Genomic DNA, 22,211 nt, shown 5'->3' on the forward strand with positions numbered 1-22,211 from the left:
TTAATAAACTCATCAATGATCACTCCTAAAATGAAGCTGATTGCAAATAGCTCTTTTGAATCCCAGAGCATCGATTGCAATGTTCATTAATTCGCCTAGTACTTCCGCTACCCCCACGAGAGACCATGTATTTATTATACTGGATTTCCCCCCCTTTTAATATAGTCCTGTGCAATGATTATTGCATGTTCTGGCAGTCCTCGCCTGCGGATGGGCTCAATATGGCAGGTTTTATGAGAACCTATATTAGAGCTGTAGTGGCGAGAGATCAGTCCATAAGTAGCCCTGGGTCACACAGTAAACACTGCTGATTGCTGATCGACTAGCCAGTCAGCGGCAGTATACAACGGCAGGTTTGAAACGCCACTCTGGAGAAAAATGAGACTAATAATCTACCCAACAGAATCCTCCGTTTTAACAACAAAATGTGCAGATCAATGGTCATTTGATCAATGCTTCTGAGATGATTTATACCGAGTCATAAAACCCACTGTTTCTATGGACACTTGAACAAGAGGATATGAAAAATTCAGCCGCATGCTGTCTGAGGGCTAGGATAAAGCATTTGGCACTGTTATTGTATTGTTTATGGTGCAAAGCAGTCGCTGTTGGCTACCGTGTGACTCCATGTAATGGAGTCATCCATCGCAGCTTTCTCAAACGAACGGAGCATCTTTGTTCTCTTTTTCTTGTTTCAACAATTTTCGAATCCTTCATCGTCTTCTGCACCAGTGACCCGAGATTTATCCATCAATACGCGAGAACAACAGATTGATTTGACCTTTCCTGTGTGACTGCAGGTGTCTGGAGCAGGCGTTTTTGAGCAGGACGCATGCTCGCACTGAGACTGCCTCCTCTGCTGGCAGCTGCAGACCGCAGATGTAGCTTTCGAGTGGGCAGCGGCATCTTTGCCACGCTTATGAAAGTCTTTGCTTTATTTCATCCCATGGCAGATGTCTGGGAGATTATGTGTGCGCATGCTTTCAGTGCATTGTTTTCTGCTTATGGACATGGTTGTCGGCGGTATGACTGTGTAAATATATACCAGGTGCTGCAGGCCGTGGTTTTGTATTCACAGTGACTGCTAACAACACAGCAGATGTTGATGTACATGTTGAAGTCAGGCAAGTAAAGACGGGTCAGAGGAACCAGGTTCATTAGGCTTGCCCTGTTCTGATCCAGATTAAAAGGTGCAGGCAGTCTTTTATAAGCAGCAGTCCTTCCTGAGATGAACTGTTTAATGTGAATCATCACTGCTGTTTGTATAGAGAACAACAGGAAGGTGCTAATGCAGGCTATTTAGCTTTGACCAGCATGCCGATTCATTATGCTTCAGTCTTGATAAAGTAGGTTATTTATTTTTCATAAATTACACTAATTAAATATATTAAAGAGCCAGTGCATTGTGGGTCCAGTTGCATTAAGTGCTACAGATATTCTGTGATAAAGCAGGCATACATATATGAATCATTTGTCACCAGTTCAAAATATGGTTAAAAAAAACATCGTTATCATTCATTTTATTGTAAGAACAGCCATAGTTTTAGGTTAATACAGTATATAATGTTAGGTAGAAAAAACATGATCAACTAAACATAATATTTTAATCATTTGTATTATATTTCTTATTGAAATATTTCTTGTACAATTCTTGATACATACTACCCCACAATATAACATGCCTAGTTTATATAAAGGGGGTTCTTCGCAACATTTGCCATAAAAAGGTTTTAAAAAATCCTCTTTGTAATAGATTGCATGAGGTTTATTATCTCTGATGGCCTGTGTCATAAAACCCTCATACCCCATATAAGCTCTATAATAGATTCTAGAAAATGTTCTAGTCTTTACATGGGCTCATTTGTAATCAGTGAAGTGATTGTGAAACCATCATACTTGGATGTGTGATTCAATTAACGCTATTCATGTCATAATATTGAGAACTCATTCAGATGTAATTTTATCACTGGAATGGACATTATGGAAATGGATGGATTATTAGTGTTTGATTCATTTGATTAAACTTGATTAATCTTGATTAATCTCTTTCTTTCCCCCCTCATCCTTCTTGCACCCTCCCTGTGTCTCTTTCACATGCAGTTGCCCCCACAACCTCCACCGTACGTTCTGAGTTCTTCAAGCCATGCCAAGACAGTCAGGAGATGGCCTTCTGTTTGAATGAGGGAGAGTGCTTCATCATCGAAACAGTGGCAGGTGTACACAGACACTGCAGGTGAGTCTGTGTGTGTGTGTGTTAGATTAAAGTGGTTTTTCCATCTTTACCATTTCTTCATTGACAACGACATTTTGTCAGAGTAGCTATTACCCTTTTTAACTAATCCATGTGCATATGCAAAGAAAACAAAGGCTGTGATGACTGTCTGCACTGGATTGGCTGAATGTGATGTGAGATTAAAGGAGCCGTCATGCTGAAAGATGTGGTCTATTTTGGACATCTTGGCACATGTGATAGCAGTTTGAAAAGCCAACATCTCAAGAGTATAATTAGAACGCTGATCCGCCTCGTTGGAACGGCTGAATGACTTAACCTGAAGAGTTTGATTCGTCCAGCTTGTTCAGAGATGAGTGGCTGTGCTTGGAACGAATAATGTTTGGAATGCATGCTGTTTAGCACAGGATGGTGCTGCAAATAAAAGAGTCTGTCATTAATTTTGATACGGTCTGAACTGTTGAATGGTTTAAAGTCTCTAAGCATGGAATTCCTCAGGGAAAGGGGTGTAAATAAGGTTTGTAACCAGTTCCATTTTTCTGATAATGATTCTGATGTTTATTTTTGTTAGTAGTGTTGGGGAAGTTACTTTTAAAAGTAAAGCATCACAATATTGCGTCACTCCCTAAAAAAAAGTGACTTTTTATAGAAAGTATTCGGTTACATTACTTTTCCTCATCTGGGCTGGCCTTGTTTGTTTGTTTGTTTTTCAAATGTAAAGGCCCTTTCACACCAAAATTGAAATTAATAGGCTGAGGGAAATGCAAATTCACACCTCTACAGTAGAGGGTGCAGCTCAACAGACATTTCAGCTGTGCTTTGTAGAAGAATAGGACACAGGAAAAGTAAGTTCAATATTCGTAAACCCGAATAAGTTGGGCTAACTCAAAAAATTTGGGGTAATCAGTTGCATCAAAATTTTTTGAGTTATAATGTTCCCAATTTTAAGTAAGCAGACCTATCAAGCTTTGAGTTTGTATTATTCATGCATTTTCATTGCTCCTAACTTGAAGTACTGAGTTAGCTAACTCAAAAAAAAACATTTTTATTTTGAGTACTTGCAAATCAAATTAGTTATTTCACTGTAAACACTAATCACAACTAAAAAAGTTGTGATATTTTTTTTTAAGTTAAAGGGATAGTTCACCCAAAAATGTTTTTTTTTTTTTTTTCATTTTGTACTCACATTTTTATTGTTCTTATCTTGAAATATTTGAGTACACTAATTTATACATTTAACTCAAAATTATCAGGTTATCTCAACATAAATATTTTACTAGCTATAACAAACTCCTTTTTACTAACATGTTAACAATAGCATGGTATAGCACTTACTGAATGATGATAGCCAATTAAAATATGTAATGTACCTGCTCTCAAACCAAGCAACATGCACCACTTGTCACCATGGAGGTAACTCTCCAAAAACCCACATTAACAGAAACTCTTCCAAATTAGCATAACAAAGCATTAATAACAGCTAAATCTCCCTTACCATTAATCTTGCACAAAAAAAAAAACATTATTTAACACTTAATTTTAGCATTTACTCTCCCTTTCAAGTGCCATGAGCAAAGCATGCTTGGAAAAAAAAATCCCAGCCCAGCCCAGTTTCAGTTAACTTAAGTTTGTCTAAATTAAAGGAAATTAGTTCACAAAACTCAAAACAATGAAACAGTTCAGTTTACTTGAAATATGTCAATGCTCTGAACTCAAAAGAAAAAGAAAGTGCTAAATACCATAACAGGTAATTTAACTGAACTCATTTATTTAATTTAAGTTTGTCCTACTCAAACCAGTAAAGTACAGCGTACTTGAAACACAAATGTGATGTTTATCTAAAGTCATTTTTGCGTATTAGTATAGTCGAATTGGATCATCAAAGGTCAGCAGCAAAGACATTGGTTGATAAAGTGAGTTTAATTACATAAAGTCTATTTAAAGGCCCACTGAAGTGCCTTGGAACGCGCAGCATTATCGAATGTGTTGACGTAATTTCCCCAGAAACGGCTCCAGCTGTTAGCAGCTCCTCCCCTTTTTTGAAACAGCCAATAGCGTTTCCTTATTACCACAGTTTGACTAGAGCCTTTCTGTTTTTTTAAAGCCAGTTTCCTCCGAATCTAACCGTTTATCATCATAATCTCCTCCATATCACTTTGAAATACAGTATTCTGTGCAGCATTTAAATGGGTCCGATATGTTTTGTTGTCTGCGCCGTGTTGTCTGTAGTCAACGGCTATGGCCTAGACTGTGTGTGCGCTGCAGCGGTGTGCATGAAACTATCGTGAACCCAGACTTAATTTGCCTCAACTGAAAGCATATTTATACCGTCTGAATCGTTTCCTATCGCATGTATAGTGCGCTATGTGCCATTCATCATGTAGAAAATAGTAAATACAACTGACCGTTTTCATACGCAGTTCAGGGTCTTTTTAAAATGCAGGGGGCGGGACTTCAGATTCTAGAGCGCATTTGATTGGACAGAAGATTTGATGAGAAGGTGAAGTCTGCGATGATATCATCAAAATCTTTGATTCGTTTTAACGGAAGTGAGAGACTGTACGTTTTAAATGCTTAAATCTCCTAAATGCAAATTTTGTCATTGTTTTGGAACACACCAGCTTACTCATATCCTTAAAGGTCCCATGGCATGAAATTTTCATTTTATGAGGTATTTCAACATTAATATGAGTTCCCCTAGCCTGAATATTGTCCCCAAGTGGATAGAAATGTTGATTGGTGTAAAACCGAGTTCTGGCTAGTCTTTCTCTGCCTTTGAGAAAATGACAGGCCAGACGAGCCAATCCTGAAGTCTCTCAAGCGCTTGCATGGGCGTGCCAGATTCTCTGGGCGGAGGAAAGGGAGGTAACCGTTCCTGCTTGGACGTCAAACCAGGTCCAAGCAGGAACGGTTACCTCCCTTTCCTCCGCCCAGAGAATCTGGCACGCCCATGCAAGCGCTCGAGAGATCATGGGTTGTGAACGAGTGAATGCTGGCAGTTTCTCAGTGTTTGGATGTACAAATGAAAACAGAAGTCTTTTTTCAGTTCCTTCTGATCTGTGATCAGTGATTTCTTATGTGTAGCTAATTATTTATTATTCGTGCACACACTGCGGCTTCTCTCTCTCCCGACAGAACGGTGTTTTCGTGTTTTCTATCTTGTGAGTCAGTGTTTTTGTACGTCCTCGTCGAGTCTATCTGTTCTTAAATGTGCAGACAGTCGGGAGTTTCTGCTCAACATCGGCAGAGCCACATCTTTAGAGATAAACCTCACGCACGCCGAAGCTCGGCCTTCAACATCCCTGACCCCCAGTACTGCATCTGGCCCACAGCGGAGGCACCAAACGCGGCGTGAGATTAAGCAGAAGGGGGGTAAGCGTGAGGGTATCCGGCTAGGCTAGCCAGCTTTCCCCACAATAAACTGGATTACATTCGATTACTGCTGTTGTGTCTTTGTTTGCGCTGTGTACTCAATGCGCGTCACTGGCGCTTTTCATATGATTGGAACATATCTAGAAATAATGCTTTAATCAATACTTACTAACTCGTTCATCTCGCTGTAATGGTACATTGCATGTGTTACAAAGTTGGTAGAATAATGATGAAGACGGACTCGGCATGACTGGGACTCGTGTTTATTCAGAACTCTCAGATACAAACACAATAAACTCGCGCTGACAGACAGCGCTCTCATAACTCAGTAGTTACTATAAATAACTTTGTTAGCAATCGCTCCGTCTCCGTGATGTCCGGTTCGTGAACGAATCATTCTTTTGAATCGGTTCTTTTTAGTGAACCGAACCAGTTCACCAAATCGGACTGAATCGTTCTAAACGGTTCGCGTCTCGAGTCAGCGCTGATCCATAATTTACTAAAGTTACTAACTTTCTGACATGAGTGACAGCCCCTCCGACTAGAAATAAACTTATAACCTGAAGTATATGCCGTAACTACAACAGTTCACACTGAACTGAGACATGCTGAGAGAACTGATGAGAAGTGAACTCAGGTCCGTCTCTCTGGCAGCAGCTCGTGCCTGCTAGTGCGTCGTAGACCTTGTTAAACCACGCCCCCTCCGCTCATTTCAAATGCAAAGATTTCAGCCAATCACAACAGTGGGCGTTTTTACTGAAGTCTCACAGCAGACATGCCTCTTGAAGCAGGGCATTCAGCCACAGGGCAAACAGCAGTATAGAAAAAATGCCTTTTATTTCTAAATTATGACATTTTATGATGTAAAAATCATACTAACAATATAAGTACACCTCAGGAAACACTATAAAATAATAGAAAAATGCCATGCCATGGGACCTTTAAGGCTAAGATAATCATACTAAAAGCTAAAAATAGGGCTGGGCCGGTTACCGCATTACCGCGGTCACGTGACGCCTACCGCGGGTCTGAGATTGTCACCGCCATCACCGCAAAAAAAACAAAAACAAAAATCATTGGCCTGCACGTGTGCACGTTGTGTCTACTTCCATGGATTCATTGATTCTAATGACATGGATTGTGTCTAATGACGTGTGTCTTATATGGATTCAAGGTTTTCTAAACAAAACTTAATCAAAAGATGGAGCAAATCCGACCTTTCGCGAGTTGGGGAGCGCAATGTTCCATTATAACATTCCACCTGTGTAATGTCTTTTAGCCTATAATTTGAATTTAATTTTACTAAAGCATAAAATACAGGCGCATAAGCAGGACGTGCACGTTTTAATTGCACGTGCTTAACACAATTCTCTCACATGGTTGCGCAGCCGACAATAGCGGGTAGGGAGATAGAAGTCATGAAAGCAGAAGAAGAACTCATGGGTTTGCGTCGACCGCTGGTGACCGCTTTCTCCCATAGCTGGTGAAAAAAAAAAAAAACACGGCTTCAGAAAGAACAAACTGAGCTGGACCTGCCTCAGTACTGGTAAGTTTTAACTCTCAACTCTGTTTGGGAAAGATTGACTATATGATTATTGACTATATGATATATTCAATATAATCAATAAATAATCTATTGTAGGCAATTAAATGTAAGTTGGCTATGTGATTCTGAAATTCCAATTTCATTAAAAGGCTATCGAAAAAGATATCCGTCTGGCAGGCATACAAGCACAGTAGTGTGCGACACTTTGTTAAATTAAATAGCCTTCGTTAAATATTTGAACCACTGAGACAAAAGCGCACACGAGATATATAAATTAATATGAATATGTAAACATATATAATGTGTATGTATGTACAATCATTAGCCTAAAAAGTATTCCTTAAATAGCCTTGAACCACTGAGACAAACGCGCACACCACACGAGATACGTAAAATAATATTTGTAAATGTTATAAAATATAAAAAATAAATATAAATAATAAAAGTAGCATAATATAGGCTACAATCAAGGTAGTGTGAGCAGCGAGTGAGTGACTACACTTTGTTAAATTAAATAGCCTTGAGCCTCGTTATTCTTCATTAACCACTGAGACAAAAGCGCACACAAGATGTAAATTGTAAATGTAAATTAATAGCCTGAATATTTAAAAATATGTAATATAAAAATATAAATAGCCTACTATAAATATAAATATAAATAATATATTATATTATATGGGCGGGTGTGCACGAAAGTCATTATAGTTTAAGTGATTGTTTGATGACGACGACTGTAATCTGAAATTAAAAATATTGGAAATAAATAAACAAATAAATATACATTACTGATCAATACCGATAAATAAAAATGTGTTTGTTTGTCTTTGTTTATGCTGTTCCATCTTCAGATCTGTCAGTCGGGATCTGATCTGCTCTCTCAGCAAAAAATATGAAGGCTGGGATGTAAACCATGGTCTAGTCTAGATTTCGTTTTGCCAGCACTTTTTTTTCAGATATCATTCCATTTCTGTTCTAATTGTTCCTGTTCTAAACGTGAAAAAATAAATGTAAAATAAACATGTTCCTTATTATGTTCAATTGCCTGCGCTGGTGTGTGTGTGAGCGGCTGTGCGCGAAAGTCGAGCGGGAGCCCTTTAAAGCGGTTTACCGCTGAACCGCTGGAATTTCTTGCTTTTCAACCGCGGTAAGAAAAAATCCATACCGTCCCAGCCCTAGCTAAAAAACTTTATTTTGATTTGTAAGATACTTAAAGTACTTAAAGTAATGATACAATAATGATACTATAGTTGATTGCATACAGTAACGCATGTTACTTGCAATGTGTTACCCCAACACTATTTATTAGTGAACCAAATGCATACAGCTTACAACTATCTGTGAGGTTTAAATGGGAGTTATTGATTGGCTGTTCATAGGACAATGTGTAGCTGACACACATTATGAGATTTTTCGATAGTATTTTATATCAAATAGAATAAAAATGACGTGTTACTGCATTGTTTGTTTGATTGTTTAGTATATGGTTGTGTAGTATTGTTAAGGTCAATTATTGTATTGCTATCTAATCATTAACCCTATAACTGCCAGTGGTCGTTGTATTATGCGTCACTGTATAATGAAATGTGTCACTGTGTAATGAAATGATTATTTTAGTCATCAACTATGTTTTTGTCCTGTTGTTTTATGTTCAAGGCTGTTTTAAGCAGGCTACACTAATCACTGAATATAGGCTAAACCAGCCTGCAATGACAATGAGAATTAGAAGGAAATACACACATATTTGGGTGGTGTAATATTATCCATTTTGACTAAAACTGATTACCGCTATCTCAGTCGGTGAAAGGTGTTGCCTAGTAACATACAATGTTTGATGCAGTTTCACTCACCGCATGCGAAAATGACAGTGTGAAAATAAAGGCATTATATAGGTAAATTTGACCCGCTGCGGCTGATATAAATGCCCTTTTTAATCTGGTTTTATCTAAAAAAAATGTACAGCGGAGGACTATAAATAACACAATTTTAGTCAAAGTCAATGACTGAGAGACTTGGAGAGATCTGGGAGATCTGTTTACATCTGTTGTAAATTTGAAAAACAGCCATGGGCATTTTGGTGGTTCTATTGTTAATAAGTCAAGTGACATTTATTTATACAATCATTTGTATAATCTGTATTGTATGAATGTAAAATACAGATTGTTTCAAAGCAGCTTCACATAAATTAAACAGGAAATAACTGATACATTTTTTTTTTTATTGCTTTGGAGCAATTTTTAAATTGCTTTGGAGCAATTTTCACAAGCAATTGGTAAGTTTTCAAAATTGTAGTACTAATATCACAACAAATCATCAAACGTGCACAAACATTTCAGCATATTTTCAATTGCATTACCACAATGCACAAAATCACAAAGTATCCTTTTCACTAAACAAGATAAGTGTTTCATCTAGCTATATAAATGTTTCATTCACAGTAATTGCCTTTCATAAAGCTCTTACTATCAAACTTTTTTTTTTTTTTTGCATCTCTTCTCGTTCAGTTTAATACGTTTGTGTATTATTTAATCCAACTAAACTTAATGGCTAATCAATCAATCAATCATTCGGTACACCTAGAACATGTACCACATAGATTTCATAGATTCTATAGACATAGTTTCTATAGAACTTGTTTGCAATTTCTGATATGGATTACCAAATGTGATTAATTATTTTTACATAAGTGATTTATTTTATATGATAACCACCTGCGTGTGCGTGTGAGAGAGAGAGAGAGAGAGAGAGAGAGAGAGAGAGAGAGAGAGAGAGAGAGAAGAGAGAGACATGCAGAGATTTGCAATTTGTGAACATAGAGCAGGATAGAGTACAAGGGAGAGGAAATGGTCAATGACTGAAACATCAGATTGATCAGAAATGCATCCAAAGAAGGGAGACAGATGGCATCATATACAGCATTTTACATTACAGTATGTCATGTGATACTGTAATAGATTACCATAGAGACTGCCACATTACTATAACTCACTCTAATAAAGGTCAACTACAGTATAGATGCAATCATATTGTACTGTGAGAACACAGCACACTCTGTTCTAGCACAGAACCTCATGGCTGTGTGATACTTCATCACACCTTTTGATAAAACACTATTTTAATAAAACAGATACTATTACAAACATTATGGACTCAATTACATACGTTAGGTAATGTGAGTGCATTTACTAATGTGGCAACTGTAGCTTGTATTACTGTAATTAATTCAGCAACATTTGAAACATGCATCTTGCATTGTTTGCTGAATGAACTGGTTGTTAAAAGTACAAAATTGAAAGAAGATCATACTGTTGTGTTTCGTGATTAAACCAAATGTTCTAATTAAATAGCACAATGATCGTGTGTTTTGAAACAATTATTATGTAGAATGAAAATATGTACAACTAAGCATGAGATCAGGTTTTGAAAGAATAACTAGCTGTGTTACAAGTGTGATCAGTTTGGATTTTTTTTTCAAAAGATTATTGAAAATTTACACCTTGTGAAAATATTACCAAAGTGTGTGTGTGTGGGGGGGGGGGGGCTGTACTGTAACATCTATCCTTTATGTAACAAATTCAATTTAAGCTCTAAAGCAGCTCTACAGAAGATAATAGTGTCATTATTCAACTTAATTCGGTTCAAATTCTGTTCTCATCCTATAGTGTCAGTGCAGCTAAATCAATATTACAGAATATAAAGTGTCTTTTAAAGGTCCCATGGCATGGCATTTTTCTATTATTTTATAATGTTTCCTGAGGTGTACTTATATTGTTAGTATGATTTTTACATTAAAAAATGTCATAATTTAGAAATAAAAGCCATTTTTTCTATACTGTTATTCTTCAGTGAAAACGCCCACTGTTGTGATTGGCTGACATCTTTGCATTTGAAATGAGTGTTAGATTATGTTGCAGAGGAAGGGGAGGTAACCTTTCCTGGTATGACGTCATAACAGGAAAATTCCTGATCAGCTCATCTGAGCTCTCATTTTCTCAAAGGCAGAGAAAGACAGCCAGAACTCGGTTTACACCCATCAACATTTCTAGCCACTTGGGGACCATATACAGGCTTGGGGAACTCATATTAATGTTAAAAAACCTCATAAAAATGAAATTTTCATGCCATGGGACCTTTAAATAAGTCTGAAAAAACAAACATTCAAGGAGAAATGTTTTAAATGTATTGATTATTAAAATCACCTTATCATTTGGCCGTTGAGCTGCATTTCTTTTATTTTTTCAAATATTAATTTGAACATGGCCAAAATACACTCCTTCAGGATTCGTGTAGGTTTCGGAAAGTTTTTTTTTTGAGTATGACCCTGTATGACGTCATAAAGGGCCGAATTCATTGAATAGGCACTTATCCCGGATGAGTGTGCGTACATAAACCAGAACTAGAGCAAGAGCGTCAACAACGAAATCAACAATGTCACTAAAGAAGTGTGTTTTTGGTTGTTAGGGAAAGATAACCTTGTTCAGCTTCCCAAATAACCCTGCGTTAAGGAAACAGTGGATGCAGTTTGTTTTTCTGGAGCAGCAACAGAGTTCTGCAAGTATTTGTTTGTACCCAGTCATGAGTCGAAACCGCATCAAATGAGTGAAACTGCATCAAATGTCTGTGTTTTTTCAGCACGTAATGTTAACAACACAAATGTATTGAGAATTGAAAGTTATACAGAGATAATGCCATGATATATTGTGTGTGTGTGGCCCACTGCACACCTCGAGGAGCTCGGCTGTTTTCGGAAAGAATCGGTACAGCATATCTGTCTTTTATAAATATGATAAAACTAAAGACTCTTCGGAGATATGAAGGATGCAATACTATTCTATAGGTACTCAAGATTAACATGAGATTGGCAGAAGCCGTGTGTGTACCTGTACCCTTTAAAAGTGCTTGAAAAATCAGTGAAGAAACGTGACAATTCCTATCTCTAGCTGTAAATCTGAGGGTGCTTTGCCATAAGCCATGCTGTGGAACTTGCAGATGTTTAGGGATATTCGTTTAGTGTCACGCCCTATCAGCGGTTCTGTTTACTGATCCCCAAGCCCCTTTTCATCTGACAGACCTGCCTGGTTCTCCTCTTCATTCAAATGTAATTATATAATTAATATATATTTTTTTAAATAACCACCACTACCCTAGGCTTAACACAGGCTAATGTTGGGTACAGTCGCATTCGGTAAATGTAATCAGAGGTTTTACCCATATTATTGCAGTTATTTATGTCCTTCGTTTTCTCTTTTATCCTTTTTTTTTCCATTTGGCCTTTTATCAATCCCACTAATGGGGTTGTTGTTCCCAGTCATTGCCATGGTAACAGATCTTTGGTGTTTATTATATCCACACGGATAATATAGAGCTGTGTCCAAGTACTGCCATAATAAAAACTATTTATAATTTAATGTTCACAGCACAGAGAGGGTGCCTCCAATATCAGTTGTTTTTTTGCAATTGGAAATGGTTTTCCATCACCTTTATTACACTTATAAAGTGTACAGGGGTAATTTGAAAGCTTGGTTTCTCATAATATTAGCCGCGGACGTTTATAATAAGTAAATGTGATATATTGTTGAATCTATTAATTAAAAAATACATTTTAAAGGACGCTGTGTTATTTTATCACAGTTATTTGCCTGTAAATGTCTAGGATGATGGCAGAAAGAGAGCTAGAGCGGGGAATTGTGGTGTTAGGATTAATAAACAGAATGTGTCTATTTCACACCTAGGTAAATCTGACGGGGGGGATTGTTCGATGCACTTTCGCTGAAGACAAATGATAAAGACGTACACGTATAATGCTGGAGTAAGATCTTGGAAACCCTGGTAGGGTTATTAAGGGATATGACTTGACGAAATGAGTCATATTAATGATGACAATATCCTCTTTTTCAAGTTTCTTACCAAGCACTTTCTTTTTCGAGGAAGTAGTCACGATTAAGCTGTCAGATCTCGACACACAGTGTTAATCCAGGAAGCCATCTCCCCTCCTTTCAGCTGGCCTTAGGGAGGATTCGACGCACTCGTACCCTCTTTAACGCCCAAATAAAATCTGAAAGAACAGGAACTAAGTAACACTACATAATTATGGTGTGCATAAATACAGCAATCTTCACTCATGATGAATACAAACATCCTACACAAACTACCTTAGCATTGTCCTGGCTACAGCAGAGACTGTGTAAAGAAGATTAAACAGTCCCCACTCATAGAAAAATGAATGGGAAAAAAAGACGTTTTAAAATAAGTTTATTGTAGGCATGTCACAGTGTCAAATGATGGTATTGAATTGCTTAAACAGGTTGAAAAGATAACAATATTCAGTGGTGTACTCTAATAGAGAAATACACTGTAAAATGTATTATGTAAACAAATGTTTCAAACAGCTTAAAGAGCAAAAGAACATTACCATAAAGAACAATAAAAAATAAGAGCATTTTCAAACTAGTATTCTTGGTTTAGTCTTTTCTAGGATGCCATGTTTTAATCCATATTAACAAATGAAATGTATAACAATGTGTAAACAAATATTTGAGGGGGAAAATCACATCTTTAAGTATTTGGTGTTGTTTAAAGTGAAAATTACCAAAAATGAAAATTAAGCCAAAAATTTAAGCCATCCTAGGTGTATATGTATGGGGGGGGGGGGGGGGGGGGTAATAAAGGCCTTCTGATGCTAAGCGATGAGTTTGTGAGAAACATATCCATAGCGATGAGTTTGTGAGAAACATATCCATATTTAATACATTACACTCTAAAAAATGCTGGGATAAAAACAAGCCGAGTTGGGTTGAAAATGGACTAACCCAGCAATTGGGTTGTTTTAACCCAGCGACTGGGTTGTTTTAAGCAAACATTTAACCCAACCGCTGGGTTAAAATCACCCATTCACTGGGTTAAAACAACCCAATTGCTGGGTTAAAACAACCCATTGACTGGGTTAAAACAACCCGTTTGCTGGGTTAGTCCATTTTCAACCCAACTTGGGTTGTTTTTAACCCAGCATTTTTTAGAGTGTATAATGTAAAATATCTAGCTTCCTGCGGACCGCCTTCCATATTCAACTTACGAAGATCGTAAACAAACTTAATAAGACATCTTGGTAACACTTTAGAATACTGTTACGAATTTGTAAGTAATAGTGCTCAGTTGTGAGACACTATATAGCAAATCAATAACTACACTCTAAAAAATGCTGGGTTAAAAACAACCCAAGTTGGGTTGAAAATGGACTAACCCAGACTAACGACCCATTCACTGGGTTAAAACAACCCCATTAATTTGGTTAAAACAACCCATTAATTGGGTTAAAACAACCCAATTGCTGGGTTTGTTCATTTTCAACCCAACTTGGGTTGTTTTTAACCCAGCACTCTTTAGAGTGTTCTTTTTTTCATACCTCCCAGAGGACTGCTAAAAAATGCTATACAGAGATTCAGAATTAATGTGAATAATGCATAATGTATAATTAATTCTTAAGTGAAGATCATGGTTACCCACTAGTAATTACTCAAGTATTACCAAATCAAAGCCTTCAGAAGGAATTACTAATTATTTGGATTAGTATTATAAAGTGAAAGACATGATAACTCTATAGTAATTTCTGAAGTCATTGTAAGATTTTGTGGTTTTTGTAAAATATTAAATATTTTATTACATTTTGAATATTTAATTCAACATCTATGCTTTTCTGTTGTTCAATGAAAGTCAATGTTGAATCAATTAAAGTTCTACTATAAAAAAATCTAAGTACAAAATGTATTTTTTTAAATTTGTATTTAAAAAATACAAGTGCATGTCTGTTTAATTTCAATTTTCAATTTCAATTTATTTATAAAGCACAATTAAAAACAACTGCCATTGACCAATGTGCTGTACAAAAATTAATAACAATTCAGACAAATTCAAAGCCTCGAGTAGACACAGCAAAACATAGAATGAGACAGATTTAACTCATAGATTATAAGCCTGATCAAATAAAAAAATATTTTAACTTTGATTTAAAAATAGATAGTTGTGGGTGAATAGGGAGGCCACTGAGAGCCTCTGATTGGAAGACCTAAGAGCTCTCACTGGTAGAGGCTCAATCAACATGTCAGAGAGGTATGAGGTGCTAAACCATGTAAAGATTTAAAAAACAATAAAAGGACTTTGAAATCAATTCCATGGCATACATGCAACCAATGTAGAGACCGTAGAACAGGGGGTGATATGCTCACGCTTGTGAGCTCCCGTTAAAACTCTTGCAGCGCATTTTGAAACATCTGAAGGCGCTTTAAAGAAGATTGACTAATCCCCAAATAAAGAGAGTTGCAATAGTCAAGCCTAGTGGTGATAAAAGCATGGATAACTCTTTCAAAATTGTTAAAAGAGAGAAATGACTTTGTTTTTACCAGGACTCGCAGTTGATAGAAACTTGACTTTACAACTTGATTAACTTGTATATCCAGCTTTAATGTGCTTGTCCAGTAAAACACCCAGCACAGAGATTTAAGTTAGGTATACTTTGGGCATCAGATGGGGTAAATACTCTCTTTCCTAAAATCCTAAAACCGATTGAAACATATCAGAGATTTTGTGTTTGACCAAAAAAAACAAAAATGGGTCTAAAATTAGATAAATCAGTAGAATCTAAATTCGGCCTTATAAGTCTGGGTTGTACCCAGGCTTGTTTTAAATAGTCAACTCAATGCATTTACTAATCAAATTAATAAAAACTTCAGACCAACTACATTGAACACTTGTTTAAGGAACCGTGGGGAAATAACATCTTAGGGTGAACAATTTAGTTTTAATTGATTTACAATGTTGTGTAAGAAAGAGCGAGATAGATAGATAGGTGTAATCTGGTTAAGAACACCAGTATATTTTAAATGGCCTGCAGGGTTGCAGACAGAAGGTTGAATGTCTGCCTAATCTCAGATATCTTTTTAATACAAATAAAAATAAAATAAAAATAAAAATGGGCAGAAACGCTCACACATAGCTACCAACTCTGTAGAATAAACACAGACAGATGGGTTTAACTCAGCATTGATGGTATTGAAAAGTTTATAACTAAACAAAATGTTTATATTTATGTTTGTATTATACAGTTTGTATACATAATTCCCATAAATTCCATGAAGTTTCCAACTTGGGATATTTCCAAAATTTCCCCGCTTAAATTCGCAATTTTTTGGGCCTCCTCCAATACCCTCCAAACTGGTATCTTACATACTAAACTGTATATCGTCGCTGTCGGGCAGAAACCTCATGTACAAACCTCATTTACAAAAACCAAATATACAAAACCGGTACTTTTCAGGAAATTGATTGATTGATTGATTGATTGATTGATTGATTGATTGATTTTTTTATAATTAAACACTGTGTTGTCAAAGTTGATATTGTGGCTTACTGGCTTTATATGGTCAAACAAGTGCATGTGTCATTATATTATTAACATTCCATCATAATCAAGCTCAAATGGAGTTTTTGACCAGTGAATGTCGGACATACGCATTTTGTCTGCCATTGGAACGACCGCACCTAAAGCAGTAAGTGCATCATGTGCATTATGTTTCCATCAACTTATAGGTTATAAAGTTTATTGTAGCTATGCGGACAATCAATATTTTCTGTAATTTGTCCAAAATCTCATGTTATAAAAGATGAAGTGCTACACGCAGGCTATTTAAGACCGCATTGACTATGACTCGACGACATCTCGATGTCTTCTCCACTCCTCAAATACATAAAACATTAGCCTTTATATATAGTTTGTTTAGTAAAAAAAATGCTGTACTTTTTCAAACAACCAGTTCTTACCCTTTTTACCCTTGCCAACAAGCATAGACAGTCCAAACGGAACTTCATTTACGCTAGAGGCGGGTGGAGTTATGAGAATCCAATGAAGTCACAAGCTCTTTTTACACGTTTCATTGGTTAAATACTTGCAAGACAGACTTAAAGGGTGCCAACACAAAGGATTTATGGGGAAAAAATGACAAAATATGCACTGTAAAAAATGTATAATCTTCCCAACTCAAAATTTTCTAGTGACTGGTCACATCTAAATTTTTCAATTGGCCAAATTGAATTTCTGTTAATTGAATTTGATCAATTGTGGCAACAGCCTGTTAACATGGGCTCAATTAGAAATGTTTAGATGTGATCGCTCACTAGAAAATTTTGAATTGGAGAAATGTTTTACAGTGAAACTGTGAGGTTGGTCCAATTAAATATTTTAAATTGTAGTAACAATTGTTTATTTCTCATTGTCCCAAAAGACAAAAATGACTAAAAACATAAATATATTAAGCAAAATACAGAAACAGACAACAGGGTTGACATTTTATCACATTACTTTATTAACAAGTAAATTCCAACACAGGATATTTGGTGCAAATACCTTATTTTCAATAAGGAAACTCTGAATATTCAAGAAGTCTTCTGCATAACAGGATGTCTTAAAGTGGTGAAGAAAACACGGCACTGCAAGCTAAAAACCTGCAAATAACATTAACATTAATGGCAAAGTTTACCTGCATCACATCAGGCAAATGACAGAACAGAAGTTACTTCATTATATAATGAGGATGAGACGAATGAATGGATGAATAAGAAAATCGAGCTTGACGTGTTTGATATTAAAAGGCAATAACTTAAGCCCTGAAAGAGGTCTACGCCAAATGTAATCTCCGGCACGATGTTCAACGGTCGCATGCCGCATATATCACACATATGACTTAATTTACTTATTACCTATCATTTTAGACATATAAGACATGAGGAAAATAAAACTATTGGCTACCCTTAGAGTAAACGAGAACACACGCATGAAACCAATGAATGCATGAACTCGTGATTCTACAAAATGTCTTTTAAACTTCATACCGGGTCATAAAGCAAAACTCTGTAGAATAATTTCAGTGCTAAATACTCACCAACGTCTTTGTGAGATGAATATCTCTCTATTCTCCTGGGAATGTCTGTTTCGGTCTTCAGCGGTCTTCTTTTTTTCAAGCGCATTTTGCGCATGCGTATACCGTTTTTCGGACGTAGGACTTGTTCAGCCAAAATGGATTTTTCACTTCGACTTCATAGATTGACTGAGCACAATTAAATATGTTCGGTGAATATATAATTTTAATTTTGAGTTAAGACCTTAAGCTATGATTAGTACAATGCATCTTTTTGCATGGGGATAATTATTTGGAAGTCATTTATTGGGCCAATATGTAATGATCAATTGTCACAATTTTTCCCAAAAAAAAAAAATGTTCCCTTTCAGTCGGTCACTTTCGACGTACGTCGGAACTGACCGACGAATTGGGATCTGTCTTCAGAGACCAGTCTACTTCGAGTGTATTAGAAACGAGCCAATTGTATTGGCATGCGGTCCACGCACCGCCCCGCACCGCGGGTATAAACACGGAAGTGGAGTACCGCATATTGCTTTTAACTTCGGAGCCGAACGGTTTGCTGTATCAAGCTGTATCTGCGAAGAGTGTTTAAACGAGTCTCGAGGAGGATCGCTCTCTTACCTGGGTGCTGGTGTGATGGCGCGAGTCAGCGAGTGGCCGCTGCAACATACACTTGTTCCTGTGTTGGTTGGCTGGGTGTTTCCGTTCTTGAGTGCTCACATGCAGGCTTGCAATCGGACTGCTGTGAGCCGCGGTCATCTCCCTGAGCGCTTCAGCACTTCTAAAAGAGCATTTCCTTCTAAAAAGAGCAACACGGTTTGACCCTGCGTCTTTTTCAAGATGTCATTCAAACCGTGTGTTTCTGGATGCGGTTGTTTCCTGTCCTCATTTGACGGCCACGATCTCTCTCGCATATAAACATGTGAGATTGCGTTCGTGGGTGATCCGCGTTCTCCCAGGAGAACGTGGTCCCGTCGGCGCGTTGTTCGGGCTCGAGCGTTCAGCGCGCCGTGTGCCGTCTGGCGCCGGCTGACAGCGGGGGTTGCCATGGCAACCCAGCGCGTCACTCGGTCCTCTGGTGCGTGGTCGAGACTGTGATACCTCAAACGGGGTTGAGTCCCATTGCTTATTCCCCGATCTAGTTCCTTTTCTGGTGCACCGGAAAAGGTCTACTTTGGCTAATAAGTCTTGGTGGCCTGAGGATTATAGTGGGGCTTCCCCGCCGGGTACATTCCCCGTGGGCCCCCACTCCTCTATCGCATCACAAGCATGCTGAGACTTTGTTCGTGGGTGGTTCATGTTCCCTTATGAGAACATGACCACGTCGGCGCTTTGTTCACCGTGCCTCTTCTTGGAGGCTTGAGTGTTCAGCGCGCTGTGTGCCGTCAAGTCGGACGGCCACGCTCATTGTCTCACATGCCTGCTGGTAGCTTACGGATGGGATTGCTGGTCCTTTTTTGAAAAAAGGGGGGACCTAGCGTTTCATTTGGGGCTCTGGCGGAGGACAGATGTCAATTGCTGCATCGGAGAGAGGGCTGTTATGCGCTGGAAATGATGATGCTGAGTTTCCCACTATAATAGTGTGCTCATGCTGAATCAGATTCAGAGTTGACAGCCATGCTTTCTGGGGTGGCTGCCCGGATGTGCATTGGAAAAACTTAGCAGTGTGGAACTATTTGGTGCCAAAATATGGAACGCCAAAAGGGCCATAATGTTTAAGTTTTTTCCCTCTCTCACTGCCCTCTGTCCTGCATGCACGAGGGTAGTCCCGACCCAGGGGTTATGCAGGAACTGCGTGTTGTGATGGACCTCGCCCTCCGGGTGACGGAAGTCACTGCACGCTCCCTGGGTCAGGCGATGTCCACACTAGTGGTCCAGAAAGCTGGGGCTAACCTGGCAGATATGCGTGAGCCCGACAAAGTTCGGTTCCTCAACGCCCCTGTCTGTCAGGCTGGCCTCTTCGGCGACGTCATCGAGAACTGTGCCCAGCAGTTCTTGGTGGCCCAGAAGCAGGTGGAGTTAAAAAATAATAATAATAAAAAAAAAAAAAAACTTCCTGCCACGACGACCAGCTGCTGCCTCCACCCAGTCGTTGTCCGCAGCACCTCCATCTGCTTGTCGCCGAGGGTGTCTCCCTGCGTCCGCCTCCGCCCCTGCTAAGCCAAGCAGCAGCCTCCACCCAGGCAGCAGGTGGCCGGGCGCAAGGGAGGCGCCCAACCCGTCCAGGGTCCCGCAAAGTCCGCTGGCAAGCACAAGGGCAAGCGGCCCTGATACGGGCAGCCCAGCAAGAGGGGAACTGCTCAGGGAGTCGGTGTCCGCACCCCTCCCTCCCCCGGAGGAGGACCGGGGGGAGAATATATTTTCCGGTTTCGGTCCTGCCGCTGGCTCTCCGGAGTCCAGCGGTACCCACGATCTCAGAGCAGTTTCCTTTGTCCCTGGGCCCAGAGAGGCTCAAGCCGGCTATGTGCGACGCCCCCGGGCATTGCCACTCCTGGCTTCCCCTCTCTTCTTCGCCAGGGGGTGGTGTGAGGCTAGAGGACGCCCCCGGGCCTTCTCTCCAACACACTGCCCCACCCTGGAACGATCAGACCCACTCCGGGTCGCCTCCGGGCCGCCTCCGGGCCGTCCGGGTTGGGTCTGAGCGTTCCACCTCGCTGCCCCACCCCGGGTACGTCTGTGGTGCCATTGGTCCCGCTTGCACGGCTTCTGGGGGCCTGGCTAAGAGAGCCCCCAGACCGTCTCGCTGGCTCATCCATACTATCAGACTCGGCTACGCGACTCAGTTCGCGTACCGGCCTCCCAAGCACAAGGGCATCCTCTTAACCTCCGTGTGGAGCAGTGATGCCCATGTCTTGTGGTCAGAGATCGATGTCTTACTGGCGACTACTGGTTCCTCCAGCCGATATGAAGTCAGGGTTCTACAGCCCCTACTTCATTGTACCCAAGAAAGGCGGTGGGTTACGGCCAATCTTGGACCTGCGTGTTCTGAAACGGGCCCTGCACAAGCTTCCGTTCAGAATGCTAACGCAGAAATGCATTTTCGAATGCATCCGTCCCCAAGATTGGTTTGCAGCGATCGACCTGAAGGACGCGTACTTTCATGTCTCTATTCTCCCTCGATACAGACCGTTCTTATGCTTTGCGTTCGAGGGGAAGGCATATCAGTACAAAGTCTTGCCCTTCGGGCTGTCCCTGTCGCCCCGCGTTTTTACGAAAGTCGTGGAGGCAGCCATTGTTCCACTCTGAGAACGCGGCGTTCGCATTCTCAACTATCTCGACGACTGGCTTATACTCGCCCAGTCTCGGGAGCAGTTGTGCGAACACAGGGACCTGGTGCTCCGTCACCTCAGCCTGTTGGGCCTTCGGGTCAACCGAGAGAAGAGCAAACTCTGTCCCACGCAGAGGATCTCTTATCTCGGCGTGGAGCTGGATTCGGTCAATCGGACTGCGCGCCTCACAGAGGAACGAGTCCAGTCAGTGTTGAACTGCTTGAATACATTCAAGAGCAGGACGGCGGTCCCACTGAAATTCTTTCAGAGGCTCCTGGGGCATATGGCATCTGCAGCCGCGGTAACGCCGCTCGGATTGCTTCATATGAGACCGCTTCAGCGCTGGCTACACGACCGAGTCCCGAGGTGGGGCGTGGCAGAGCGGCCAGTATCGGGTCCCAGTTACCCCGTACTGTCGCCAAACCTTCAACCCTTGGTCCGACCCCTCGTTCTTACGGGCCGGAGTGCCCTTAAGACAGGTGTCCAGGCATGTTGTGGTATTCACAGATGCCTCAGCCACGGGTTGGGGGGCCACGTACAACGGGCATGCAGTCTCGGGTCTGTGGACGGGGCCCCAGCTGCATTGGCATATCAATTGCCTGGAGTTAATGGCAGTACGTCTTGCGCTAAGTCCCTTCAAAAAGCTGCTTCAGCACAAACACGTACTGGTCCGCACGGACAGCACTCCGGCCGTTGCGTACATCAACCGTCAGGGTGGTCTGCGCTCCCGTTGCATGCTCCAACTCGCCCGCCACCTCCTCCTGTGGAGTCAGAAGCATCTGAGGTCGCTTCGTGCCATTCACATCCCAGGTGTGCTGAACCAGACAGCCGTCAAGCTCTCTCGTCAGTGTCCACTTCCGGGAGAGTGGCGACTCCACCCCCGGAGC

At 40.0% G+C, this 22,211-nt stretch overlaps 1 protein-coding gene across 2 annotated transcripts in view; it reads left to right on the forward strand.

Annotated features, from left to right (window-relative positions):
* Positions 1 to 22,211, forward strand: part of nrg3b (neuregulin 3b) — a 216,371-nt gene that overhangs the window by 110,747 nt on the left and 83,413 nt on the right. For both annotated transcript variants that reach the window (XM_079846039.1, XM_079846038.1), the window contains exon 2: positions 2,101 to 2,233. In XM_079846039.1, the coding sequence (XP_079702165.1) occupies positions 2,101 to 2,233 (133 nt within the window). The remainder of the gene's footprint in view (positions 1 to 2,100; positions 2,234 to 22,211) is intronic.

This window comes from Gobio gobio (genome assembly GCF_949357685.1).
Source record: "Gobio gobio genome assembly, chromosome: 20".
In the NCBI taxonomy this organism is placed as follows: domain Eukaryota; kingdom Metazoa; phylum Chordata; class Actinopteri; order Cypriniformes; family Gobionidae; genus Gobio; species Gobio gobio.